This window comes from Larus michahellis, chromosome 26, assembly GCF_964199755.1.
Source record: "Larus michahellis chromosome 26, bLarMic1.1, whole genome shotgun sequence".
In the NCBI taxonomy this organism is placed as follows: Eukaryota; Metazoa; Chordata; class Aves; order Charadriiformes; family Laridae; genus Larus; species Larus michahellis.
The window spans coordinates 1,988,721-2,013,629 of NC_133921.1; the positions used below are offsets into that span (position 1 = coordinate 1,988,721).

The window sequence follows — 24,909 nt, forward strand, 5'->3', positions numbered from 1 at the left end:
GCAAACTGGGAACCGGCCGCAAACTGGGAATGGGGACATGGGACTGGGAACAGGGGGCGCTGAAAACTGGGAACCAGCCGAAAACCGGGAACCAGCCGAAAACCGGGAACCAGCCGCAAACTGGGAACCGGCCGCAAACTGGGAATGGGGACATGGGACTGGGCACAGGGCACCGCAAACTGGGAGCCAGCCGCAAACCGGGAACCGGCTGCAGACTGGGAAATGGGATGTGGGACTGGCACGGTGGTGCCGCAAACTGGGAACCAGCCGCAAACCGGGAACTGGCCACAGACTGGGAACCAGCCGCAAACTGGGAATGGGGACGTGGGAGTGGGCACGGGGGTGCCAAAAACCGAACCAGCCGCAAACTGGGCTTGGTGGAGCGGGAGCGGGCGGCACACGGGAAAGCTGCTGGGAACCGCTCCCTGCGAACTGGGAGCCGATGTCGGCCCGGCCTCCGCAGCCCCCGGTTTTGGGTTATTGGGCAGAAACTGGAGCAAATCGGCTGCGACCCGCTGGGGTTTTCTTCCCTCTTTCTTCCCCCGCGAAGGAAGCGGGGACAAACTGGGGCTTTTTCCACCTTTTTTTTTTTATTTCCCGGCCTGTCTCCTCCGCCCCAATCCCCCCCCCACGACCACAGGGCGGGGGGGGGGGGGGGGGGGGGCTGCAAAAAACCGGGGCTGAAGTCGCCCATTTCCAGCGTTTGCGTCCCAATAAACAACTTTTTTTTGCCCCAAACCGCCCTTTTTTTCGGTTTTTTTTGTTTTTTTGGGTTTTTTTTGTAGCAGGAACGCGGGTGCAAACACGGTGGGGGCAGGATCCGCTCTAGGAGGGTGCTGATGCGCAGCACCCCCCCCCCACCCCCCCCTAGGGCAAGTGAATAAATACAAAGCAGCCAGAAACTGCGGGGGGGGGGGGGGGGGGGGGCGGCACAGAAAAACAGCGTCTGAAGGGGCGTGAGCAATCCCGACCCCGGGGGGGGCATTAACTGGATTTTAATCCCCCCTCCGGGGCGTCTTCGATCCCATGGGGGGTGGGGGTTGGTGGTGTTAATCCCCCTGAAGGGGTTTTAATTCTCCTGGGGGGGGGGTGTTTAATCCTCCCAAAGGGGATTATTTAATATTCCTGGGGGAGTTTAATCCTCTTGAAGGGAATTTAATCACCCAGGGGAGGGAAATAAGCGTCCTGGCAGGGATTAAGTATTCCAGGGCGGGGGGGCGGGGGGGGGGGCATTTAAACCTCCCAAGGGGCTCTTAATCCTGTGGGAGGGGAGGGTAATCCTCGGGGGTGGGATTTAATCTTCCTGGGGGTGTTAATCCTCCTCGGGAGTTTTTAATCCTCCTGGCGGGGCTTAATCCCCCCCCCCCGGGGTGGGTTTGATATTCCTGGAAGGATGTTAATCCCCTGGGGGGGTGGATTTGAGTCTCTTGTTGGGGGGGGGGGGTGGATTTAAACCTCCCCGGGGGCTTTTAATCTTCTGGAAGGGCAGTTAATCTTTCCGGGGGGTGGAATTTAATCTTCCTAGGGGAGGTTAAACCTCCCAGGGGGCTTTTAATCCTTGGGGGGGGGAGGGGTTAATCGCCCCTGGGGGGGGCTTAATTCTCCTGGGGGGGGACCTGATCCTCCTGGGGGGCGTTGTTTAATGTCCCCTGAGGGGGGGGGCTTAATTCCCCTGGGGAGGGTCTGATCCTCCTGGGGGGAGGTTAATGCCCCCAGGGTGGGTTAAATTCTCCTGGGGGGGTGTCTGATCCTCCTAGGGGGAGTTTAACCCTCCCCGGGTGGGTTTAACGCCCCCCCCCGTTGGTTTCTTACCCCTCCGTGAAGCGGTTCCAACTTCCCCCAGGGGGAGGGATTTTCCCACCCCATCACCGAGTGTGCGCCGGGGGGGGCGCGGGGCGGGGGGAGATGATGACAAGGGCCCCGCCCCGACCCCCCCCGGCCCCCCCCCCCCAGCCTGTCACTTCTCGGGGGGTTCCTCGGGGACGATCTCCACCTCCAGGCGCCCGACGTACAGGGAGAGGGCGCAGAGCCAGAGCAGGGCCAGCAGCGCGGCGGCGGCGGCGTTGGCGGCGGCCGTGGGCGCCGGCAGCATCATGGGCCGGCGCAGCAGCACCAGGTTTACCAGGTACGACCCCGCGCCGTAGGACACGCACAGGCCCCCCAGGATGAAAAAGCCTGGAAAAAAAAAAAAAAAAAAAGGAAAAATGAACTCCCCCCCAAAAAAAAAACCACCCCCTGTCGTTAGAATATTCCGGCGGGGAAAGGGATTTCCCGCCCCCCGCCCCAAGGCTGGCGGGGTTTTTTTTCGCTATTGTGACGAGGAATGGGAAAACGGGGCAAAATCTGGCAAAATGAGGGGCCCCCAAAGGGACACCGACCCTAAAATGGAAGAAATGGCCCCAAAACCTCCCCAAAATGGGCAGCCGGGGGGGTGGGGGGGGGGCGGAGGGGGTGCTGGGGATTTGGGGGGAGGTTGGTTGGTTTTGGGGTTCAGGTAGGGGGCTGGGCGGGGGGGGCTGTCCCCAGAGACCGGTGGGTGCCCCGGGCAGGGAGAGCGTGCCCAGAGCGGGTGTCCCCCCCCCTCACCGTAGGCGGCGTCGCGGCCGGTGTCGCTCTGGACGTAGGAGATGACGCCGACGCCGGTGGCCAGGAGCCCGTTACGGAACCAGGAAAGGAGACCTGGGGGATGGGTGGGAGAGGAGGTCAGCGGCGGGCAGGCGGGGGGGGGGCGGGGGCCGGGACCCCGACCACCCTCCCGCCATGCTCCCGCCCCCCGCCCCCGCCGCGGCCCCGCCCCTCACCGCCCTCCAGCGCCTTCCGCAGCAGCCAGGCGTCCGCCCGCTCCAGATCGGAGGCGGCGGGGGGCGGCGGGGCCCGGCCCAGGCTGTACCGGGGCCCCCGCAGCCTCCGCAGCGCCGCCGCCGCCGCCCGCCCCGCGCCGCCCCACCAGCCCATGGCGGCCCCGCCGCCGCGCGCCTCCTCCCGACCGGCGCCGCCGCCGCCGCTCCGCCCCCATTGGCCGCCGCGCCCGCCGCTCACCGCGGGCCTCCGCGCCCATTGGCGGAGCCGCGCGCCAGTCGCCGCCGCCCCACCTCGCGCGCGGAATGGCGAGCGGCCATTGGCCAGAGCGCAGCGCCCCGCCCCCCTGCGGCGCGGAAGAAGCGTCTCTATTGGCTAGGCGCGGGACGCGTCGGGAAGCAACTTCCGGAAACCTCCCGCTTCACCCCGGAACTCGCGCACACAACAGAGAGAGAAAAAAAAAAATGGCCGAAACACCATTTTTCACCTCAAAACGCCACTTTATGAAGCGGGGCCGACCCGCCGGTGTTCCCCGGGAGGGTGAGGTGGACACACGGCGGGCGGCCCCTGGGACGGTGCGGGGGGGAGGGGCGGTGGTGGCTGCGGCTGTGGGGAGGGAGGAAACGGCGCTCGGTCAGCGGCGGGGGGGGGGATACCGATGGGGGCGGGGGGGGGCGGTACCGCGGGCTCGTTATTGCCAGGTCGCCCCGGCGCCACTCACCCGCCCGGCCGCCGCTTCCGGCCCCGCCTCCTCCTCAGCGCGCCCGCCCATTGGCTGCAGCACAAGACAGGCCCCGCCCCTCCAGCGGAAAGGGGCGTGTCCAGCGTGGGGTGCCACGCCCCCGCCAGCGGAGAGGGGGGCGTGGCCGGCGGAAAGCCCCGCCCCCGCCCGAGCCCAGCGGGGACGCGGGGTGGAGGGACGGGACGGGGAAGGTCGCGGGGGGGGTGAATTTTGGGGCATTTTGGGGTGAAACCAGCGGTGGGGCGCGCTGCAGGGGACAGCGGACAGACCCGGGAGTGGGGACGCCCCAAACCAAGGGAAAACACAGCAATTTGAGGCTGTGTTCTTCCCCCGTGCCCCCATTCCTCCCTCGTGTGTCCTCCCCCACCTTGCCCCCGGTGTCCCCAGTGTCCCGTCCCGCCCCCCCCCCCCCCCCCCCCCCCGGCGTCCCCTCACAGCTCGTCGTCAAGGCCGTAGTCCTCCTCGGGGAAGTCCCCGGGAGTGACGCTCTGGGGCTTGACGAAGGCGCCGTACTTGGGCTGACACTCGAAATACCGGCGGCCGCCCACGCTGCGAGGGGAAAAGAAAGCTCGGGGCAGGGGCCAAAGACCCCCCCCAAAAGAGGGGACACCTTGGGGACACTCCAGGTACCCTACCTGCCATCGTGCTTGCCCAGCGGCTCGTCGTAGCGGACACCCACCCAGTATCCCGGCTTGAAGTCAGTTTGGCCTGCAGGGAGAGGGGATGTCATTGCCTTGGGGTGATCTGGGGACAAAGCCGGGGGGGTTTGGGGACAGTTCGGGGACACGTACCCACGTACATGACGGTGGCCCGCTTGCAGGGCTGTCCCGGCACCCGGACCTGGCAGCGGGCACCCAGGGGGATAGTAGCCGCCATGGCTGCCTCCTGTGCCTGGCGCTGCTGCTGCTCAGCCGCTCGCTGCTGCGCCCCCTCTGTGTCGAAACGTCCCCACTGCCGCTGGCGCAGGAAGGAACGCAGAGACTCTGGGGGATACCATGGGGACACCGGGCTGGCACCATGGCGAAGATGGAAGCAGGGGTCCCCAACAGAGGTTGGGGATGCAGCGGGGACAGGGGACATCTCCTTGGGGGGGGGGGGGGGGGAGGTATGACACGGCAGGCATAGTGGCAGTGGCACCACAGGGGACGGGGTGGTCACTTCAACCATGGCGGTGACACAGTGAGGACAAGGAGAGTGTCACCACAGGGGACAGGAGATGGTGACCTCAACCAGGGGGACAGTGACACAGGGGAAACAGGGACAGTGCCACCATGGGGGACGGGACGGTGACCTCAGTGAGGCAGTAAGGTGCCACCAGGATGGACAGAGCGGTAGGTGTGCCCCCTCGGCACCAGGGAGCTGACACCACAGGGCCACCCAGAAAGAGGGAACGTCCCCAGGGAGGGGAGGTGGCCTGTGAGGACATCGGCATCACCTGGCCGCTTGTCGTAGTCGCTGTCGGCGATCTGGTACTTCTCCACCTGCGAGACGTCCTCGTACTCTCCGATGCGTGCCCCGCTCCGGTCGATCACCTGCAGGGGGGGCAGGCAGGGGAGTTACAGGGGGAATCTCCCCCGCAGGGGGGGCCGTTTTGGGGTAAGAAAAGGGGGGATGGGGACATACGTGGATGCGGCAGCCGTCAGTCACGGGGTAGGAGCCCAGCAGGGCCTCATCGCAGTCCAGGCGTCCCAGCAGCTCCTCCTGGGTGCTGTAGAGCTCCAGGTCCATGCAGGAGGCTGGGCTGCCCACCACCAGCTCCAGTTTGCACTGGGAATAGCGGGAGTAGGGTGGGTGGGTGGGTGGTGGCAGGACCCAGCCCCGGGCTGGTCCCAGCCCACAGGATGCCAGGGCAGGTGGAAGGAGCCGGTGCTGGTGGCTGGAGGGGGCTCCCGGGCTGGGCCCCCTCCCCAGACAGGGAAGAAGCCGGGGGGAGGGGAGGAGTGGGGGTGTCTGGGGGAGAAGGGGGGAGAGGGAGCGGTGCTGGGGAGGACGGGGGGAAGGGGGCAGCGCAGGTGAGAGGAAAGAGAGTGTGTCCCAGGGAGAGGGGATGGGAGGAAGAAGCGGGGCCCGGTGGGGGAGAGGGGGAAAAAGCGGGGGTCCCAGGGAGGGGAGGCAGATGGGGGAGTCCCAGTGACCGGGGGAGGGGGTGAGGAAAAGAGGGGGTCCCAGCGAGGAAGATGAGAAGGAAGACGGGGATCTTGGCCTGCCGTATGGAGGAGGAGTGGGGAGGGATCCCGGCAAGGAGGCGGGGGGGGGGTCCCGGTGAGGGGGAAGAGGAAGGAGTCCCAGTGATGGATGCGGGGAAAGAGGGGGTTCCCGGTGACAAGATGGGAGGGAGAAAGAGGAAGGGGGGGGGGTGTCCCGGTGAGGGATATGAGGAGGGAGTCGGGGATCCCGGTCCCCCCTGAAGAGGACGCGCGAGGAGGGGTCTCGGTGAGGAGGGGTGGGGGTCCCAGGCCTCGCTGCGGGGGGGGGGGGGAAAGGGGGGGCGTGTCCCGGTGGTACCCGCCGTCCCGGGGAGGAACGTGGTCTCCCACGAGGAAGGGGCGGTCCCGGTCCCCAGCGGGGGAAGGGGAATGAGGAGGAGGGTCGCGGCGGAGGGGGCCCGTACAGGGGAGGCGGGGCCCGGCCCGCCAGGGCGGAGGCCAGGGAGGGCCGCAGCTCCCGTACCTTGAACTCGGCGATGGTGAGGCCAGTGCTGTACCGCTTGAGGGCGCGGAAGGAGTTGAGGCTGCTGCTCACCGACAGCGACACGGAGCCGGCCCCGAGGCCCAGCCCGGGCCCGGTCTCCGCCGCCGCCTTCATCCCGCCGCCACCGCTTCTGGAACCTTCGGCCCGCCCCGCGCGCTCGCCCCGCCCCCGCCGCCCGCCCAATCGGCGCCGCCGGCCCGCCCCGCGCGCAGCGGGGCAGCCAATGGCGAAGGACCCGCCCCCTGCCCCACCCGCCAATAGGGACGCGCTCGGGAGGAAGGGGAGGGGCCCGCGCATGCGCCGGCCGCCCGTTTGTCCTGCGCCGCCGCCGTCGGGGCCGCCATGGAGGCGGAGGGCGGCTACGAGCCGGGCTTCGTGGGGATCCGCTTCTGCCAGGAGTGGTGAGGGGCCGCCGGTACCCCCCAGCTCCCTCCCTGCCACCCCCCCGGCCCCCTCGCTGGCCTCCCCAGATACCCCCTGGTTCCCCCAACCCCGCCCCGGGCCCCCCAGATACCGCCCCAACCACTCTCTGGGGCCCCACAGGTACCCCCTGAGGTCCCCCCAGCCACCGAGACACCTCCGGGTTCCCCTAAGCCCTCCCCAGCCCCCCCAGATACCGCCCCAACCACACCCCAACTCCCCCAGATACCCCCGGCGGCCCCCCAGTCCCCCCTCCCCCAGGGATGTGGCCCCGGCAGTCGTTCGTTCCCCGCCCCCCCCCCCGAAGAGACCCCGCAGTGACACCCCCCCCGTGTCCCTCCCCAGCAACAACATGCTGTACCCTAAGGAGGACAAGGAGAACCGGATCCTGCTCTATGCTGTGAGTGCCCTCCGCCCCCCCACGCTGCCGCTGCCGGGGGGGACCGGTCTCAGCGTACCGGACTGCGCGGCACTGGGACCGGTCCCGGAGGCGTACTGGGACCAGTCCCATCCTCGCAGTGGGATGTGCCTGCCCTCCCAGCCCCCACGGGGACCCCTTGGTGGGGCCATGCCGCGCCCCTCCCAGTTTGGCACTGGGACCCCTCCGTAACCCCCAGCTCTTCCTCCAGTGCCGCAACTGCGACTACCAGCAAGAGGCTGACAACAGCTGCATCTATGTCAACAAGATCACCCACGAAGTGGAGTGAGTGAGTTCGTTAGTACTACCAGCCACCTGGGTCCTGGGCAATTAATGGGGGCAATTAATAAGAACAGTTCTTGTATACTTAATTAGTAAAAAGACAGTTGTGGTAGTTAATAAGTGATCGAGGGGCGACTGGTTCGCAATAAAGGGAAATAACAAGGGAGAACAATTTAAGGGCGCTTAAGGTGGGGGATACCAGGGTTGCTAATAGCCATGGGGTAATTAAGGGGCCTAATTAATGCCCTGGGGTGTCTCCTTGCAGTGAGCTCACGCAGATCATCGCCGACGTCTCCCAGGACCCCACACTGCCCCGCACTGAGGACCACCCCTGCCAGAAGTGAGTGGGGATGTGGGGACCCCTGTGGGGGACATCAGCTCCCCCCCCCCAGCTCTGGTGCTCCCCCTCGGATCTCCGGTGCCCTCCCCAGTTCTGGTGTCCCCCCCACCCCGTGGGCTCTCAAGTGTCCCTCTTTGTATCTTGTGGCTCCAGTGTCCCCGTGGGTCTCTGATGTCCCCCCCCACGCCTTGTCACCACTGTCCCTCTTCTCCCCCAGGTGTGGGCACAAGGAGGCTGTATTCTTTCAGTCACACAGCGCCAGAGCCGAGGTGAGGTGACCCCCCCACCCCCACGTCACCATTCCCCCTATGCGTGTCCCCCCACCACCACCATGACGCCCTTCTGCCCCCCAGGATGCCATGAGGCTCTACTACGTTTGCACAGCCCCGCATTGCGGCCACCGCTGGACCGAGTGACAGCGCCTGGAAACACTCTCAATCTCAACATTGCCACAGATTGTGGCCGTTGCCCCAGAACCTGCCCCCCCCCACCACCACCCCCAGCCCCTGAACCCCCCAACCCTGGGTCCACCTCTCCCCCCATACCCGCTGGGGTGGCATTTTGGTGGCAATAATGATTATTTTTGGCAGTGGTCTGTGTCGGTGGCTCTCTGGGGTTTGAGGGGGCTGCGGCAGGGGAACAGGGCTGCGGTGGGGGGGGGGGTGTTACTGGGTGGGGGGGGCGGCATTGGAGGGGGATGTGGCCGGGGGGAGATGGACCCAGTGGGGATGTCACAGCTGCGGGGCCCAAATCGTCTGCGGTTTCCTCCCAGTCACAGGGGATGGGCCCCAAATCACATCCCTGGTACCCCAAATTGCCCTACCCAGCCTCAAATTGCAGCCGTAGGGCCCCAAGTCACAACCCCGGTGCCCCAGGTTGCTCCCCGAGTGCCCCACATCACCCCATAGCAGCCCCAACATGTCCCTACCGGGCTCTAACTCACCCCCCTGGAGCCCAGTTTGCATCCCCAGTGCCCCCACTTGCCCGCAGCGGGGCCCATGTTGAAGTCCTGGTGCCCTAAATTGCCCTATGGGGCCCCAAATTGCTCTCTGGGTATCTTAAATCACCCCCCCCCGTGCCCCCAGATGGCCACCACTGTGTCTCAAATCACTCCGTCAAGCCTTGAATTGCCCAAAATTGCCTTCCCCTTTACCCCAAATCACCCCCCTGGGTCCCCTGAACCACCCTCCAGCCGACCCCACGTCTCCTCACCGCACGCCAAATCGCTGCTGGGGGGCACCCAGGCATCCTGCAGCCCCACGAAAGCCTCCTTGGTCCCGGTGAGACTGGGGAGGCACAAATCCACTGCCCCCAGACCCCCTCGCTTTGCTTCAAAGAGATTTATTATTATTTTAAACAACGTTTAAAATGGGCAGTGACGGCCACTTCTGCCCCGCTGCCAGCGGCGTGGAAGGGGGTCGGGGCTGTGAGGGGACGTGGCTGCTGAGGTGCTCAGGGGGTGTTTGGGGGGGCTCGGAGCAGGAAACCAGAGGAAAATATACATCCGAGAGCTCCGAAAATGGTTAAAGCTTAGAGAATTGCCTAAAAAAAACCAACCCCCCAAATTTAACTGGGAAAGAGGATCAGCACCCCAATACCTTCATTTTAAGTGTTTCAGGGCTGCTGCCCCGCAGCCTCCGGTCCGTCTCCGGGAGGGGGTTGGAGCGGAGCAGCCCCAGGGTCCGGGGGTCCGCTGGGGGCGTGGGGGACGGTGCAGGAGCGCAGCTCCGCTCCCATCCAGTGGCAAAGGCTTTCCAGCGCAGTCCTGGCCTTGGTGGCCTCAGCGCGGAGGGTCATCTGCGGGAGGAGAGGGTCCCCTCGTCACCCTGGTCCTTGGCCATTTCCGAGCTGAGGCACCAGGGGAGTGGTTCGACCACCCGGCCAAGGAGGCACTGACCTGGGTGTAGAGCCGCAGCGTCTCCTGGAACTGGGTCCGCAGCAGCCGCAGGGCCCCGGCAAAGGTCTCGTCCTGGAGCTGGGATCCTACAGGCACCACGGCTGCTGTAGGCCCCGTCCCCCCTCCCCTCCGGGAGGGGACAAAAATGTGCCTCGTCCCCATCAGGGAGGGGGTGTGGGGGCAAAGGAAGGCCCTCAGACACTCACCCGTGGGTTTGCCGGCCTCGGAGCCTGTTTCCTCTCCTGTTTCCCAAGGTTTTTCATCCAGCAGTTCCTAAAAAGTCGACAGAAGCACTGCTGAGCCTGGCTCGAGGAGTGAAAACACCTTTTTTTGGGTATTTCTCCCTCCCGTAGACAGAACGCTGACTTGCCTCTGATTGCTGGAGCTCCTTGGCTGTTTTCGGCAGGTCCTCGAGCGGCTCCTGGGCGCGGGCCGGGCTCTGCGGCCGGGGCCGTGCCCGCGGGGGGAAGGCAGCCGCCAGCCTGCGGAATGAGAGATGGGGTCAGGAGCAGGAAACCCCTTCCCCACTGGACAGACAGACACCAACCTGCTGCCCACCTGCTGTTCTTCTGGCAGCGTGCGAGGAACCGGGCTGAAATGCTCAAGCGTGGGTTCAAGAAGGCGGCTTTTTCCTCATCCCCGGGTTCGGGTGGTTTCAGATCCTTTAAGGAGCCGTTGAACCTCTCTGCGGTGGCAGGGCGGGAGGTGTGAGCTCGGCCATCACCAGGATCCGCCCGCACCGTCTGCCTGCGGTGTCTCCCGTTACCTTCGGCGTCGGCCAGCGTCTGGAAGTGCTGCCTGAGGTACTTCTCCTGCTCAGGGGTCTGGGGCAGGGAGGTGCTGGGCGGCGGGTTCTCCTCCGGCTCCTCCACCTCCCCCGCAGAGCCCGACGAGTCCTCGTCTGCCAGGACAGGGCAGGACAGCAAAGCCCCCCACCGCGATACGATGGACGTTAGCACTGGGCGGTTTTTATTCCAATTCCGGTCCCCTCGCAAGAACTAAAGCTGCCCCCGAGCTTTTCATGAGGGTTTAGTGCTGGCAAAGACGGTGCTCCTGGAGCCCTGGCCACACCACCAGCGTTACCTTGTGGCTGACAGCGAGGCGTCGGGGAAACACGGGACGAGGCGTACTCCCGGCTGAGCCCGAGCTCCAGGCCCCCTGGGATCGTGGGGCGCAGCGGCAGCTCCATCACGCCTGGCCTTGGGGGAAGGAAGGGGAGCGGGGTCAGCGACGGCCGAGCACCGGACGCCAGCGCCAGATCGGTGCTCGCCCTCGCCCCGAGCCGGGACGCGCTCGGGGGCTTGGCTAGGAGAAGGTTTGCGGGAAAGCGATGGAAAAATCAGCGAGGAGGAACACAGTCGTGCAGGTGGGGTGCTGGAAAACACGTGTATCGCGCTAATTGGTGTTCAGTCTCATACGCTCGACAAGGAGAACACCTGCACTTGGATAACATCGGCCTGCGATGGACCCAGGGGCACCTCATCGAACGTGCCCCAGGTTCCTGCCCCGCTGTTGAAGAAGATCAAAAGCACAGTGAAAAACCCTGCCCGCCCGAGCTCTCGGAGTACAGGCGAGAGCGGCAAGTCTGAGCTCTTGGCTCTTTTGCTAACGAGGACTCTCTCGCCAACGAGGACTCTCTCCCGCTCCGCAGCGCCCCTGTCCCCTGCTTGCACGCATCTGCCCGGGTGTTGGCTTCAGAAATTCCCCCACCCACGAGGTGCCAGGGTTCAATTTGTTCTTTGCCTTTTCCTCCCCGGGTTTGTTCCTGCGTTGGCTCGCAGAAGGCAAAGGCGCCGTGGGAAGTTGCCAGGTTCGGTGGTGCGGGAACAGCGAGAGGGTGCGCGCGCGACTTGAGACGATACCAGCCACGTGCTTGTCTCGCACCGACAGCACCAGCCTGAGCAGCGCGCTCGTTTGCAAAGGCCGATTAGACACGAGCTGCGCGCCTCGTTTGTCTGGCGAAAGCCAGGACGGATGGCTGGAATCAACCTGGGCTTGTGGCAGAGGCCCCACAGCGCAATGTTATTCCAGAAAATATTCCGGTAAAGCCAGGAGAGCGACCGTGCCTCCGTACTGAACACGCAAGCCCCCCCCCCCCAGCCCCTGCAACTGTCTTCACCGACAACGCCAACAAGCCTCGTTAAGAGTTAATTGGCACATGGTAAGTGACTTGGTCCCACCTCACCAAAAGTATAAATCTGGAGTTTAGAATCCTCCATTTGGAGGAGGAGAATTCCACCACCGGACGGGTCACCGGGCCTGGACTCTCCTCTCCCTCTTCAGGGAGCCTCGCACCTCCCACTCTGGGATGTTACCCAGGAAAATATCGTTAATGAAACACTGAACTATTAACTCGCGCTCCATTTCTGCCGTGAATGCATTTACCAGCGGCAATTCTGAGACGGTTACGTCTTGTTCACCTTAATAAGGTGTTTCATCTTTTCCGCTTTGCAACACCGTCTCAGCGGAAGCCCCCGGCAGGGCTCTGAAATGGGCAAACGCTGACTGCGGTCAGTGGCTGCATCCGTGATCCTTCGGACACAAAACGGCTGAGCGGGTCTGGGACCCCTCTCTGAGGAGCCCGGAAAGAAGGAAGGGGTCTTCTCCGAACCTCGCCTCAACAGGGAGGGCTTCCCTCAGCCGCGGATCGGGCTTGGACTCTCAATGCGACCCTCGCGCCTGAAAAGTTTCCCTGCTCCGACCCCGACAGCACCAACCTTCTTCCCTCTGGCGCGCACAGCTCCTCCGGTCCGGCCCCGGTCATATCCAGTGATTCCCATCCCCCGTCGGTTTCCTCGTCCTGGAGGAGCTCGGAGAGCTGGAAGTCCTCGGAGATGTTGCCGGGAGAGCTCTCCACCTGCCGGAGATGGGAAGCTGATGTCCGAAGCCGGATTTTCTTTTTCCCCGGAAAGAGGGGTGCCGGCGCGAGCGGAGGGGTCTCCAGGGAGGGTTGATGGCGGGTGCGGGATCCGGCCCCACCGCTGAAAGCAGATGCTCCAGGCTGCCGGGCTCGAGCTCCACGTCGCCCCCGAAGTGGGGCTTGAGGGGGGTGAAGTAGGGGGGATCCCCCTCCGGCAGGGTCTTGATGGGGCCCCTCTCAGCGCGCTCTGCCCATCGCCCCTGCGGCCGGTAGCTCCACCGGGGGCCGTCGGCTGCTGCGTCCCCCTCCTCTACCTCTCCCAGCTGGAAAAGGGGGGAGAGAAGAGAAGGGATGTGGCAGAAACGGAGCAAAGGGACCTTCGGCCAGCCCTGTTAAATTTAATTAAATTAAATTACACGGCCAGGGTTGGCCGCGTGCCTTACCAGCCTCTTTGCCCACATGGGCAGCCTGCCGTTGGTCAGGATGCACGCCGGAGCTGGGGGGGGGGGGGAAAAGGCGAGGTTAGGAACAGGGCCATGTACCCCCTTCGGGGGAGAGGGGGGCAGAAAACGGGGTGCAGCTGCAGAAGGACCCCCGGCCCCCAACACACGTGGCCCTGAGTCCTCCTTGGAGGGGGTCTGCGGGGGCAAGGCCTCCTCTCGCTCCTCCTCGGGAGCTCCGCTGGCACTGGGGGCTGCCGCCCCACTGGGGATGGAGACGTAGGTCTGGCGCCTGGAGGAGGGGAGAACGGTGGGGCCGCCGAGCTCCTTCCTGCCCCGAAGGGCAAAACCGGGGTGGGACGCGGGGGCGAGGGGCTTTTCCCCGCTACCTGAGCTGCGCTGCGGCCCCAGGCTCCTTCCCTGGCTTCGGCTGCAGCAGGTTGAGCTCCAGCAAGTGCTGCCTCATGCTGCTGGGGATTTCAAGGCCCAGGTGCCAGATAAAGATGCAGCTGGGGGTAGAAACGTTGGGGCGGGGCGTGTATCAGGTCGTAACCAGAGCGTGGATTATTCCCTCAGTTAGTTTCCTCGATTCACTCTGCCCTCCAGCACTCGTGGGCGCACCCTGCCCAGCGCCCTCAAAAGCAGCGTCCCACGAGGGGTGTGGGGTGTAAATCAGACTGTTTCTTAGCCCCCGCCGGCCCCTACCTGTCTCCCGAGACGGTGATGAGGTGCCTGCAGTTGTAGGTGAACCGCATCCCCGTGACTATATCTGCGCCAAACAGAAGAAAATGCAGGGCGGGGGGTGGTGGTGGGGGGTTTGCTTGTCAGGATAGCGACCCCCCCCCGCCCTCCTGGCTCGTTTAGGTTTAATCCCCGTAGTGGGAGCCATGGGGGCATTTCTGGGGGGCTTGGCGGCTGGATGGGGGCCAGGAGGGGTAAGCACAGCGCTGGGGGCTGCCCAGCAGCTCTCCTCTGCGTCTTCCCCTTTTCCCTGGCAGCTCCCGGGCTTCCGAGAGGAACCGAACCTGAATGGCCGAACATTTTCGCCACGCACTCCCCGGAGTGGAAGTCGATGAGGGCGATGCTCTTGTCGGAGCAGCTCGTGGCCAGGAAGGTGCCTGAGGGATCCAGCTGTACCTGGGGGAGAGGAGCGGTGGGTCGGGCTCGGCCCCAGCTGGGAGGGCGAGCGGAGCTTCGGAGGAGCATGAGAGGGTTTGGGCCGAAGGGACCTTCAAAGGCCACCCAGTGCCACCCCCTGCCCTGGGCAGGGACACCTCCCACCAGCCCGGGTTGCTCCAAGGCCCCTCCAACCTGGCCTTCAACGCTTCCCTCGATGGGGCAGCCACAGCCTCTCCGGGCAGCCCGGGCCAGGGGCTCACCCCCCTCATCGCAAAAAATGCCTTCCTCGCGTCCAACCGAACCCTTCCTCTGGTGGTTTCAAGCCGTCGCCCCTCGTCCTGTCACCGCAGCCCCCGCTCAAAGTCTCTCTCCATCTTTCCTACACCCCGTTAGGCACCGAATGGCCGCAGCGAGGTCTCCATCTCCTCTCCAGGCTGAGCAGCCCCAGCTCCCTCAGCCTCTCCCCACAGCAGAGCTGCTCCAAGCCTTCAGACCGTCCCCGTGGCCTCCTCTGGACCCACACGAGCAGGTCCGCGCCCGGCTTGTGCTGGGGACCCCAGAGCTGGATGCAGGGGGGGGTCTCACCGGAGCAGAGGGGGAGAATCCCCTCCCTCGACCTGCAGCCCAGGAGACGCTTGGCTTCCTGGGCCACGAGCGCACGGTGCCAGTTCCCGGCGCCCATGTGCCACCCACCAGCGTCCCCACATCCTTCTCGGCAGGGCTGCTCTCCATCCCTCCCTTCCTCCCTCCTCCAGCCTGCGTTGGGACGGCGGTTGCCCCCAGCCAGCTGCGGGACCTTGTTGAACCTCACAAGGTTCCCGTTGGCCAAGGTCTGCAGGTGCCTCCGGGCGGCAGCTCTTACCCTGAGGGGTTCAAGGGCTCAGCCCCGAGCCCCTCAATCCTGCCCCCTCCTGCACCGAGGGAGGGGCTGCTGGCGCCCTGACGGCCGACACGTGGTGGAAATCGCCGTCTTACCTTCAGCACAGAGCCCTCGTCCCCTTGCGACCCCTTGTAGCAGCGCTTCAGCTTCCCGCTGGCCGTGCTGTACACCCTGCGCGGGGAGCGGAAGGTGTGCAAGCCGGCCCCAAGCCCCCCCGGGGACAGCAGAGCCAGCGGGAGGAAGGCGACCCCGAGGCGGGTTGAGCCCAAGCCGGCACGGAAAAGTGTCTTCACCTGACGTTTCTGTCCTGGCAGGCGACAGCGACATGTTTCTGTGTGATGTCGATGTCCATGTCGTACAGGGTGGTTTTCTCGGCGACGTGATGCGTCCTGACGAAATTGAAGCCGTCTGGGAGCTGTCGGGAGACAGGAGAGCCGCGTTGCCTTCTCGCCCCTCCGATTTTTCAGGGAGAAACAGCAGATCCCTGCAGAGGTGCTGCTAAACTCACCTTTTGAGCGTTGCGGAAATAAATACTTTTATCGGCGCCGCAGCTTATCAGCTGAATGTCCCCATCGCCTGAGCGGAGAGAGCACAGGGAAAGGCGATCAGAGATCGCGTCCCGTTCCAAATTCACCGCCGAGTGAATCCAAAAAATGCTTCTTTATGAATGAATCCATAAAAAAAATGATTCTTTTAACAACTAGATGCAATCCAAGGGTGGGATCCCCCTGCTATGGGTGTCCCCCCGACGGACGGCTCGGTGCTCTTCGTCTGGAGACGCCTGTTTTCTACCGAGGAGCCCCCTCTCTCGCAGGCGGTGGAGGTTTAGGTACATAAACCCAGAGAGAAAAACCCCGTCTTCAAGGCAGAAGGCGGCGAAGGGCAGCCTGAGGGTGGGCGTTTGGGTGCAATTCAGCCACCTACCAGCAAATTTGACCGACGTTATCGCTGAGGAGTGATCATCCAGGGTTTGCTCCAGCTTGTAGTTCTTGTCTACGTTCAAGACGTGGATCAGCCTGTCTCTGCTCGCCGAAGCCAGCAGCGCTGCTCCTGGAGCCACCGGAGAAGAGGGTGTTAAAAACAAAGCCACGCTAAGGTTTTGCGGTGGCTTTCGGGCATCACCGTCAGGACAAAGCCTTACCGGTCTCCGGCTTCGAATACTCCAGGCAAAGAACTTCTGAATCGTGAGCCTCCACTTTAGCCACCGCCCGCATGAACCGCAGCTCGTGTATCCTGCGAGGGAAGCGCGCCATAACGGGGGGAGCCAGGCAGGAACGCCGTCGTGGGCGGCCAGGGGGCTCGGGGATGCCCATGGAAAAGGGTTGAACAGCTGGAACGAGTGGCGAGGAGCGCAGCCAGGCACCCAAGCGCCACCCTCCTCCTCTGGCTGTCGGCCAAGCTGGGGGCCACTTGCCTGAGGGTTCCTCCTCTGTCCCCCGATGCCAGGTACTCCCCATCGGGGCTGACCTGCATCACCCGGACCCCAGACTTGACGTCCAGGTGACCCAGGTTCTCATTTCGGTCGGGGGCGCTGGAGGAGTCCTGGAGGTGCCGCGTGTCGTTGTCCACGTAGATGATGTTGCGCAGGGTCTTGGGGCGGGGGGAGAGGGGACAGTCAGGCCCCCGGCAGAGCGCAAGGCAGCTCTTTGGGGAGGAGAGGAGCCGCCCGCGTCACCCAACCGCTTCCAACAGCCCCGCTTCATTTTCCCACCCTTCCTGCTCGGGAAACACCAGCATTTGAGAAGCACAACTGTGTCCTTTGGTCGTTCGGACAGAGATAGCAGGTGCAGGAGAACAGAAAGCAGTTTTCCAGGCTTGCTATAATCACCAAAACCCACGAAAAAAATCGCTGCTCCTCTCCTGCTCAGGCAGCAGCTCGGTCCCCAGAGCGGCAAGAAGCCGATGGGAACGCCCTGAAACTGCCGGCGTTGGTCAACAGCCGGCAGAATATGAGCCAGCAGTGTGCTCAAGTGGCCAAGGAGGCCAACACCATCCTGGCCTGTATCAGCAATGGTGTGGCCAGCGGGACTGGGGCAGTGATGGTGACCTGTACTGGGCAGCGGTGAGGCCCCACCTCGAGGGCTGTGTCCAGTTCTGGGCCCCTCACCACAAAAAAGACATGGAGGGGCTGGAGCGAGTCCAGAGAAGGGCAACGGAGCTGGTGAGGGGTCTGGAGCACGAGTCTGGTGAGGAGCGGCTGAGGGGGCTGGGGGTGTTCAGCCTGGAGAAGAGGAGGCCGAGGGGAGACCTTCTCGCTCTCCACAGCTCCCTGAAAGGAGGGGGTAGCCAGGGGGGGTCGGTCTCTTCTCCCAGGGAAGAGGCCATAGGACAAGAGGAAACAGCCTCAAGTTGTGCCCGGGGGAGGTTTAGGATGGATATTAGGAAAACTTTCTACACTGACAGGGTTATTAAACATCGGAACAGGCTGCCTAGGGCAGTGGTGGAGTCGCGACCCCTGGAGGTGTTCAGAAGATGGGTAGGTGTGGTGCTGAGGGCCATGGGTTAGTGGTGGTTTTGGCAGTGTTCGGTTGACGGCCGCCTTGAGCAGGGAGGGGGGGACGCAGCCCCCCACGGTACCGTGCTGTAGGCACTGCCCTGCTCAGGGCGTGCGGAGCCACCTCCCAGGGTCCAGACACGGATGGTGTTGTCCGAGGAGCACGTCAGGAAGGAGCCGGGCGGCAGACAGGATCTCCGCTCCTCGAATTCGGGGTACACCTGCACCCGGGGAGTTACGCGTCAGGGGTGGGGAAGGAAAGTGGGGACACAGGTGCCCTGAATGGCCCCTCTGGGACCCGTTTGCTCTTACCTCCACGCTCCAGACAAAGGAGCTGTGGAAAAGGTCCGACCACACTGTCCTGATGTTCCGCAGGTCCCTGACATCCCAGACGTAGACACTGTGGTCCTTGTAGATGCAGGACAGCCAGCAGTTGCGGGTGTCGTAGGCCAAGGCGATTGTGTCGGGGTAGGCCAGGTCTGTCCGCCTGCAGGGAGAGGGAGTCAGGTCGCATCCCGAGGGCGCCGCGTTTTGGGGGGGCCAACCCCTCCAGAGCCCAGCAAGTGCTCTGCCAGAGGCAGATTTTGGTTTGCAAATGAAACAGTGACCGTACCCCGACAGGCGACCCCCAAAGTGAAGGGGAAAACAAAGCGGTGGGACCCCCCCGCAAGCCTGACACCCCCCCCCCCCCATCCTTGCCGTCCTTTGGCGCGGGCAACAAGTCAAACCTATCTCAGCTCAGACCTCCGTTGAGATGAACTTGGGGGCTGAGCAACGAGAGCTGCACGGTCCAAAACCCCCTGGCTTGGACACGGAAGCCACACTGGGCGGTTGAGGCGGGGGGGTGGGGACAGGGGAGTCCCTACTGTGCCCTCGGCCCTGCGGTACCTCAGTGGGGAATCCTGGGTGACATCCACGCCCAGGGGGTGAGGTTTGGGGAGGTCGCTCAGATAGCTCATGTCCCGAGCCTGGAAAATCCTCACGGTGCCGTGGGCACAGCCACAGAAGATCAGCTCCTCGCTGAGGCAGAGGCAGTTCGCCAGCGGCACCTGCGGCCAGCACGCGTCAGGTCCCCACCGTGGGCTTCACCCCGGGGGCCTGGGGGTGCCCCCCGTCACCTGCAGAACGATCCATTTCTCCAGCACCCGCTTCTGGTTGAAGTGGCAGAGCAGCCCCGAGGAGGAGACGCAGAAGGTGCTGCCTGACATCTGCCCGTGGCCGCAGGCCACCCCGCAGAAGACGTTGTCAAGAAGCTCCCCCAGCAGCCCCGAGCGCCCCACCAGCGGCACCGTCTCCGTGATCTGCAAAGCAGGGTAGCACCACCAACCCCACATTAACGAGCGTTAACGAAGGAAACGTCTCCCAGACGCCGACAGCGAGCAGACCTCGGCGGCGTCCCCGTGCACCCACAGGCTTTCGCTGGCCCGAGCGTCCCCAGCTCCAGGATGAGCCGAAGCACCCGCGACTTCGAGGACCGGTGCAGCAGATGCACCTGCCCCAGCAAAGCCCTGACGAATATCAGACAGGGCTGACAAAAGCCCGCGAAAAACCTAACAAAGACCTGACAAAAACCTTCCCACCGCAGCTCTCCTTCCCAAGAGCCTGAACCTGCACATTGTCGATGTTTGTCGGTGTCTCAAAGCGGTTTCGGTTAGAGTAAAACCGAGTTTGAATTGGTCACCGTCTTGTAAAAATAAATCCTGGTTTTAGTTTATTAATGGGTCTGGCTCGGTTTGTGAGGTTCTGTCACATCCAGCACCAGGCAGCTGGAGCAAAGCAACATTCAGGTGTGATGCAGCCATGAATTCTGGGGGGAAAACATGGCATTTCTTCGGTCCTTTCTACAGAAACCGCCCACTCCCACGTCACGTCGCCTTTGGTGACGAGGATTTAAGCAGCGTCCAGCCCCAGTTCAGCTTCACTAGCCGCCCGCACCCATGGGACGGCGTCGGCAAAGGACACCCCCTCACCTTCAGCTCCCTTGACGTATCCAGGAACCAGAACTTGACATGGCGGTGCCCCACGGTGACGAAGTAGCTGTCCTCGGAGAAGGACACAGACATCACTTTGCAGGACACCTTGTTTGATGCCACCAGGGAACCTTTCTGCTCAGAAAGAAAGGCGTGGTCAGGTTGCGCACAACAAGCATTAACCCCCCAAGAGCCTGGAGCCACAAGCAGCCATAAGAAAAGATGGAAAAGGGCCGTTTCCCTCCCATTTGGGGAATTTCAAGCTGCTTTAAGCCAGCTCAGTTTGGCCAGAGCTCACCTTCCAGTCCCAAACGTTGACCACCATGTCGTGCGGGTGTCCCACCGACACCAGGTACCGGGCGCTGGGGGAGAAGGCGACGCAAGCCACACCGTGCTTGTGACCGTGCAGCGCTGAGACCTGCGCCCGCTCCTCCACGTCCCACACGCGGACAGCCGGTCGGTGCCCATTCTGCATGGGGAATCAGCAGCGTGGCGCTGGTTTTCCCCTTCTCACCAGCCCCCACAGCCACCCGGCATGTCCTCTGGCCCTAAAGGGTGTTCCCACCCTCCCAGCGTGATCCCAAATTGGGTGGAAACCCCCCCCCAAAAGCAGGGAAGGGACAATCCTGGCTACTCCATCCTGCTGGCGCTGGGACAGCCAAAATTGGGGTTTAGGTGACTACAAGCAAGTGGCACTCACCTCTCCGGTGACAATGAGCTTTCCATCAGGCGAGAAGGCCAACGCGCTCAGAGTTTTCCTGGAAAATATTGGGTTTTCTTTGACAACTGGCTTGCTCTGGAGGGAAAAACTGAGGTTTTATTGGGAGGAGAAGGGAGGAAAAATACTGGAAGCTGTGCAAGCATCGCTCCTGAAGCCCAACGTATGGCACAGCCTGTGTTGGGGGGTACCTGGAGGAGTCTGGGGGGTGTTTGGGGGGTACCTGGAGCTGTTCAGGAGGTGTTTGGGTGGGTACCTGGAGGAGTTTGGGTGGGTACCTGGAGGAGTTTGGGTGGGTACCTGGAGGTGTTCAGGAGGTGCCTCTGCGTGTTGTCACGGGGATTCAGGATGACGACGACGCACCTGGGTGGGAAGGGGGGAGGTTTTTCCCGGGCTGGGATCTGGGGGGCACAGAGGGGTTGCTGGGGGTCCCCGTGGGCACTCACCCGGCTGGGTAGGCGAGCAGTCCCGTGGCTGGGTCGCAGGCCAAGCCGCTGCTGGTCTGGGCGGTGATTCCCAGGACCTTCTCCAGCGTCACCTGAGGAGAGGAGGAGGGACCCCCAGGCGCGGGGCTGGAGGAAGCAGGGTGCGGGGGGGGGTCCCTCGGGGGGACCCTGAGCCCCCAGGGGTGGCCCCTTGGGCACGGGGCACCCGTGTGCCTCTCTGTGCCCCATCCCCGTGGGGGCACCTCAAAGCACCCCCGGCTGGGAGCGCCGCCCCACCCATGGAGACCCCCCCAAGTGCTGCCCCCCCCCACCGACTCCGCCCCGCGGGGTCCCCGGCCACAGCCCGCCCTGCGCCGCGCCCCCCTCACCGCCTCTTCCGGGCCCTGCTGCCTCCACCGCCGCCGCGGGTGAAGGAGCGGGGGCGAGTCGGGCCCGGGCCCGCCGCTCACCGCCGCCATGGCCGCCGGCCGCCACCGCCCGTCACCGATGCGAACTGCGCGCCGAGAGCCAGCGGCGCCTCCCCATTGGCCACCGCCCGCGAGCCCACCGCCCGCGAGCCCGCCTCCCGCCTAGCCCGCCTCGACCAATGGCAGCGCGGCGCTGGGGACCCCAGGCTCCGCCCCTCGTGGGGGTCCTGCACTGCGCTTAGCCAATGGCGAGGTGGAGCGGTGAAGGCCCCGCCCCTCCGTTTCCGGGGCCCCCTGGTTCGAGCCCTGAGGACCCGGCCTCACCGGGCCGGCCCGGCCGCCGACAGCAGGTACGGCACGGCGTATTTATCGATTATAATCGCCAGGGTGAATCGTCTGCCCTGCCCCGCCGGCGGAGAACGGGGCCGTCTGGACCGTGGGGAGCCCAGCGGGGCATCCCTGGGCCGCGTAGAGCCCGTTGCCATGGCGACGGTGCCCCCTCAGTGCGCATGCGCTACTGCAGGGGCCGGGCAAGCGTTGCTACGGCGACGGCCGGGCGCGCTGACGTAACGCCTCCGCGTCACGTCCGTGCGGCGGCGATGCCTAAGTCCTGCCGCGCTCCGCACTGCTCCAACGCGGCGGGGCAGCCCCGGCCGCTCGCCCACCGCCTCAGCTTCTACAAGTGGGGACCGGGACCGGGGCCGGGGGGGCCGGGGCCTGAGCCTGAAGCTCGTTCTGGGGTGGACCCGGGGCCTGGGGTGGGGCCTGTGTGCGGTCGGGGCTTGCGTGAGGCCTGGGGCGGGTTCTGGGGTGGGCCCGGGGCCTGGGCTGGCCTGGGGCCGGGCTTGGGTCCGAACCTGAGCCTGAACTTGAACCCGAGCGGGGCCGGGGCCTGGGGCCGGGCCTGGGGTGGGCCTGGGAGCTGTGTGAGGTCTGGAGTGGGGCCTGGGTGTGGCCTGCAACCGGCTCTGAGGTGGGGCCTGGGGCTGGGCTCAGGGCCTTGAACCTGAGTGCGGCCAGGGTCGTGGGGCTCCTTCTGGGGTGGGGTCTCAGCCCCGGTGGGGCCTGGGGCTGGTTCAAGAGCGGGGCTGGTTCAAGAGCGGGGCTGGGGCCCGGGGAGAGGGGCCAAATGGGCTTTTTGAGGGCAGGCGGGAAGCCCCCCGAAAGGTGGGAGGACCCCGGGGTGGGATTATCCAAGGTGGGGTGGCCCAAAATGGGGGCCTCTGGGGCTCCAGAGAAGGGGGTTGTGGGGACACCCCCCACCACCACCACCACCATGTGTCCTGTTAACCCCCCCTGCCCCTCCAGGTTCCCGCTGCAGGACGCGGCGCGGCTCCGGCAATGGCTGGCGCACATGCGGCAGGAGAACTGGGTGCCCACCCGCCACCAGCACCTCTGCAGCGACCACTTCGAGCCCTCCTGCTTCCAGTACCGCTGGGGCGTGCGCTACCTGCGTCCCGATGCCGTCCCTACCATCTTCCCCCCCAGCCCCCCGGTGAGCTCCCCCCACCTTAGGAGCACCTAGAATAGTCTTGAGCCCCCCAGAAAGGTCTAGAAACATCTATGAGCTCCTCTAGAAGGGTCTAGAAGCATCTGTGAGGTCACCCAGCAGGGTCTGGAAGCTTCTGTGAGAGGGAAGGGTCACCTGGAAGCATCTTGGAGCTCCCCAGAAGGGTCTCAAGGGGTCTTGAAGCTTCTCAGAGGGGTCTAGAAGGGTGTGGAAGAGTCTAGAAGGTCCTGGAAGCCCCCTCAGGAGGGGATGGAAGCTCCCCGGGGGGTCTCGGAGCTCCTCAGAGGGACCTCGAGGTTCCCCCAAGGGATTTAGGAGCTCCCTGGAAGGTCCCCAGGAGGGTTTTGTTGCCTCGCGGTGGTTTTTGTCCCCAGAGCGGGGGCTTTTGAGGAGAAACCTGCCCTGCCACCCATCCCCACTCCACTATAGCACCGCGAGAACCTCCAGAAATGGGGAATTGTGTTTTTCTACAGAAACAGGAGAGTCCCAGCACGCCAGCAGGCGCCACCCAGCCTAAGCAGCCCCTCCCAGTGAGTGTCACAGAGCCAGTGACACCGGAACGGCTACCCATCCCCAAAACCACCCTGGCCACGGCCCTGGAGCCCGCCGCGCCGCTGCCATCCCGGCAGATGGAGCAGGCAGAGGGGGCGACCGTTCCCCCGCCGTCACCAGCGGTGACCGTCCTCTCCTCCGCCCTGACGCTTCCCATCGTCTCCACCGTCCCCATCGTATCACAGGCGGTGACGGGGACGTCCCCGCCGGGGGAGCTGAGCACGGAGGAGCTCGTGGCGGTGGCACTGGTGCTGCAGCGGAGGGTGAAGGTGCTGCAGCAGCGTCGGCGGCGGCACCGGGCCCGGCTGGAGGCCATGGAGGGGCTGGTGGAGCAGCTGCGGCGGGAGAGCCTGCTCTCCGAGGAGAGGCTCCAGCTGGTAGGTGACAGCGGGGACATGCTGGGGCCACTGGCGGGTGACCCATGGCTCTGTCCCACCAGGGGCGACGCCGTTCCCTGGTGTGCGCTGCTCCTTGCTGGGTGATGCCAGTCTGAACGCTCGGGAGAGGGAGGTGGCCCTGTGGTATCACCCCGTGGTATGTCCCCAAGTTGGGGACTTCTCCATGTCCTCCCGTCCCTGTCCCCTCTGCTTCCAGGCCTGCTTGCAGCCGGGCCCGGTGACACCGGATCCCGCTGGCACCGTCACCATCATCTGCCGGGAGGAGGAGGAGGAGGAGGAGGCAGCATTGGTCTATGCCGTGCCATCACCGGCAGGGACGGCTGGTGGCCTCAGCCTGGAGCAGCTGTGACGCGGTGGCAGCGTCACCAGGAACCTGCTGGGACACTGAGCAGGGGGATGGCCCTCCCTGAGGACACCGCGCTGCGCCTCGGGTGTCACCCAGAAGCCAGGGGCCACCCCCCCACCCCGGGGGGAGGGGACACTTTATTTTTGTATTTAAGGTTTATTTTGTGATACTGGGGGAGGGGGGGGGGGATGCTATGGGAACAGGGATGTCCCCTCCCCCCAGCTTTAATAAAGGACGATGAAGGCGAGCGGCATGGGGGGTCTGTGTGGGACATGGGGCGGGCGGGGGGGAGTGCCCTCTCTGGTGGCCTTGGGGACATTGACCTCTCCTGGGGGTGTCCCTGTGTCATATCCTGCCCCACCATCTCCGGCCATCAGTAGGTTCCAGAGTTAACAGTAGGGAAGGGGGGCGGTTCCCTTGGGAATGGCCACGCCCCCTGTGCCTTATAGGTATGAGGGGCCCTACACCCTCCTATAGCCTCTGCCCCTATGGCCCCCATAGATCCCTGCGGCCTCTGCCCCTACAGCCACCGTACCCCCCACGCCAGCTCCCACAGCCCCTATGGGCTCCTACAGCCCCTCCCCAGCCCCTGTACCCGCCTGCAGCCCCCTATACCCCTCCTTATAGCTGCTCTCCAGCTTCCCTAGCCCGCTATAGCCTCCATATGCCCTATGGCCACGCTCCAGCCCCTGGAGCCCCCTCCCAGCTCCAAATCCTACAGCGTATCCACCCCTACAGCTTCTTCCCGCCTCCCTATAGACCCCTATAGCGGCTCTCCAGCCTCCACCCTTCCTCTGCAGCCCCCTATAGACCCTTTCCATCCTCAGCAGCTGCTGTCCCCTATAGCCCGTTCCCAGCCCTGGCCAACCCCCTATAGCTCTCGTAGCCCCTTCGTGGAGCATATAGGCCCCCATAGGTGCTCTCCAGCCCCTATAGGCCATCTCCAGCCTTAAGGCTGCTCCCCGTAGCCCTCTATAGCCGCCATAGTCACCACAGCCATCTATAGCTGCTCATCATCCCCCGTGGTCCCCTGTAGCTGCTCTGCAGCCCCCTATAGCCCCACAGCGCCTATGTCTGCTCATCAACCCCTATAGCCCCTATGCACCTGCCCCTATAGCCGCTTATCACCCCCTATACACCTGCACCTATATGCCCTCCCCTATAGCTGCTTATCACCCCC

At 64.5% G+C, this 24,909-nt stretch overlaps 5 protein-coding genes across 6 annotated transcripts; 2 read left to right on the plus strand and 3 right to left on the minus strand.

Annotated features, from left to right (window-relative positions):
* Positions 1-651: 651 nt before the first annotated feature.
* TMEM160 (transmembrane protein 160) lies at positions 652-3,142 on the minus strand. Its single transcript, XM_074567291.1, has 3 exons — positions 2,802-3,142; positions 2,587-2,679; positions 652-2,175 (listed from the first exon to the last, which is right to left on the minus strand). The coding sequence occupies exons 1-3, from the start codon at positions 2,953-2,955 to the stop codon at positions 1,958-1,960; spliced, it is 465 nt and encodes a 154-aa protein (XP_074423392.1). The 5' UTR covers positions 2,956-3,142; the 3' UTR covers positions 652-1,957.
* Positions 2,658-6,346, minus strand: TBCB (tubulin folding cofactor B). The gene is made up of 8 exons (XM_074567287.1): positions 6,212-6,346; positions 5,165-5,308; positions 4,977-5,073; positions 4,333-4,524; positions 4,177-4,249; positions 3,521-4,090; positions 3,287-3,405; positions 2,658-2,679 (listed from the first exon to the last, which is right to left on the minus strand). Exons 1-6 carry the CDS (start codon positions 6,344-6,346, stop codon positions 3,973-3,975), a joined length of 759 nt encoding a protein of 252 aa, XP_074423388.1. The 3' UTR covers positions 2,658-2,679; positions 3,287-3,405; positions 3,521-3,972.
* Positions 6,347-6,378: 32 nt separating this feature from the next.
* On the plus strand, positions 6,379-8,281 carry POLR2I (RNA polymerase II subunit I). 2 transcript variants are annotated; one of them, XM_074567288.1, is made up of 6 exons: positions 6,379-6,633; positions 6,998-7,052; positions 7,282-7,355; positions 7,618-7,692; positions 7,910-7,961; positions 8,046-8,281. In XM_074567288.1, exons 1-6 carry the CDS (start codon positions 6,575-6,577, stop codon positions 8,106-8,108), a joined length of 378 nt encoding a protein of 125 aa, XP_074423389.1. In that variant the 5' UTR covers positions 6,379-6,574; the 3' UTR covers positions 8,109-8,281. The 2 variants fall into 2 exon arrangements, with proteins under 2 accessions (XP_074423389.1, XP_074423390.1); XM_074567289.1 differs by lacking the exon at positions 6,998-7,052 and having other exon boundaries at positions 6,513-6,633; positions 7,282-7,359.
* An 847-nt stretch (positions 8,282-9,128) lies between these two features.
* On the minus strand, positions 9,129-20,796 carry WDR62 (WD repeat domain 62). The gene is made up of 30 exons (XM_074567238.1): positions 20,759-20,796; positions 20,517-20,642; positions 20,349-20,433; positions 20,053-20,148; positions 19,651-19,821; positions 19,353-19,487; positions 18,501-18,683; positions 18,271-18,431; positions 17,695-17,869; positions 17,466-17,603; positions 16,303-16,478; positions 16,030-16,121; positions 15,813-15,938; positions 15,397-15,464; positions 15,182-15,303; positions 14,984-15,059; positions 13,915-14,026; positions 13,595-13,658; positions 13,279-13,398; positions 13,060-13,181; positions 12,893-12,945; positions 12,569-12,772; positions 12,307-12,446; positions 10,673-10,788; positions 10,356-10,490; positions 10,148-10,274; positions 9,960-10,071; positions 9,796-9,862; positions 9,590-9,675; positions 9,129-9,489 (listed from the first exon to the last, which is right to left on the minus strand). The coding sequence occupies exons 1-30, from the start codon at positions 20,794-20,796 to the stop codon at positions 9,307-9,309; spliced, it is 3,609 nt and encodes a 1,202-aa protein (XP_074423339.1). The 3' UTR covers positions 9,129-9,306.
* A 679-nt stretch (positions 20,797-21,475) lies between these two features.
* Positions 21,476-23,982, plus strand: THAP8 (THAP domain containing 8). Its single transcript, XM_074567310.1, has 4 exons — positions 21,476-21,605; positions 22,232-22,418; positions 22,907-23,362; positions 23,580-23,982. The coding sequence occupies exons 1-4, from the start codon at positions 21,523-21,525 to the stop codon at positions 23,730-23,732; spliced, it is 879 nt and encodes a 292-aa protein (XP_074423411.1). The 5' UTR covers positions 21,476-21,522; the 3' UTR covers positions 23,733-23,982.
* The last annotated feature ends 927 nt before the right edge of the window (positions 23,983-24,909 follow it).

Excerpts from the sequence above, each read along its gene's own strand:
- TMEM160 (XM_074567291.1), bottom strand. The coding sequence starts at position 2,955 with ATGGGCTGGTGGGGCGGCGCGGGGCGGGCGGCGGCGGCGGCGCTGCGG. Across the intron at positions 2,680-2,801 it reads GCGGAAGGCGCTGGAGGGCG|GTCTCCTTTCCTGGTTCCGT; the intron begins GTGAGGGGCGGG and ends CCCATCCCCCAG. Across the intron at positions 2,176-2,586 it reads CGGCCGCGACGCCGCCTACG|GCTTTTTCATCCTGGGGGGC; the intron begins GTGAGGGGGGGG and ends TTTTTTTTCCAG.
- TBCB (XM_074567287.1), bottom strand. The coding sequence starts at position 6,346 with ATGAAGGCGGCGGCGGAGACCGGGCCCGGGCTGGGCCTCGGGGCCGGC. Across the intron at positions 4,525-4,976 it reads CGACTACGACAAGCGGCCAG|AGTCTCTGCGTTCCTTCCTG; the intron begins GTGATGCCGATG and ends GGTATCCCCCAG. Across the intron at positions 4,091-4,176 it reads CTGGGCAAGCACGATGGCAG|CGTGGGCGGCCGCCGGTATT; the intron begins GTAGGGTACCTG and ends TTCCCCTCGCAG.
- POLR2I (XM_074567288.1), top strand. The coding sequence starts at position 6,575 with ATGGAGGCGGAGGGCGGCTACGAGCCGGGCTTCGTGGGGATCCGCTTC. Across the intron at positions 7,356-7,617 it reads AAGATCACCCACGAAGTGGA|TGAGCTCACGCAGATCATCG; the intron begins GTGAGTGAGTTC and ends GTCTCCTTGCAG. Across the intron at positions 7,962-8,045 it reads CACACAGCGCCAGAGCCGAG|GATGCCATGAGGCTCTACTA; the intron begins GTGAGGTGACCC and ends TCTGCCCCCCAG.
- WDR62 (XM_074567238.1), bottom strand. The coding sequence starts at position 20,796 with ATGGGTGGGGCGGCGCTCCCAGCCGGGGGTGCTTTGAG. Across the intron at positions 19,488-19,650 it reads TCAACGTTTGGGACTGGAAG|AAAGGTTCCCTGGTGGCATC; the intron begins GTGAGCTCTGGC and ends CTTTCTGAGCAG. Across the intron at positions 9,676-9,795 it reads CGAGGCCGGCAAACCCACGG|GATCCCAGCTCCAGGACGAG; the intron begins GTGAGTGTCTGA and ends TGGTGCCTGTAG.
- THAP8 (XM_074567310.1), top strand. The coding sequence starts at position 21,523 with ATGCCTAAGTCCTGCCGCGCTCCGCACTGCTCCAACGCGGCGGGGCAG. Across the intron at positions 22,419-22,906 it reads TCTTCCCCCCCAGCCCCCCG|AAACAGGAGAGTCCCAGCAC; the intron begins GTGAGCTCCCCC and ends GTTTTTCTACAG. Across the intron at positions 23,363-23,579 it reads CCGAGGAGAGGCTCCAGCTG|GCCTGCTTGCAGCCGGGCCC; the intron begins GTAGGTGACAGC and ends CTCTGCTTCCAG.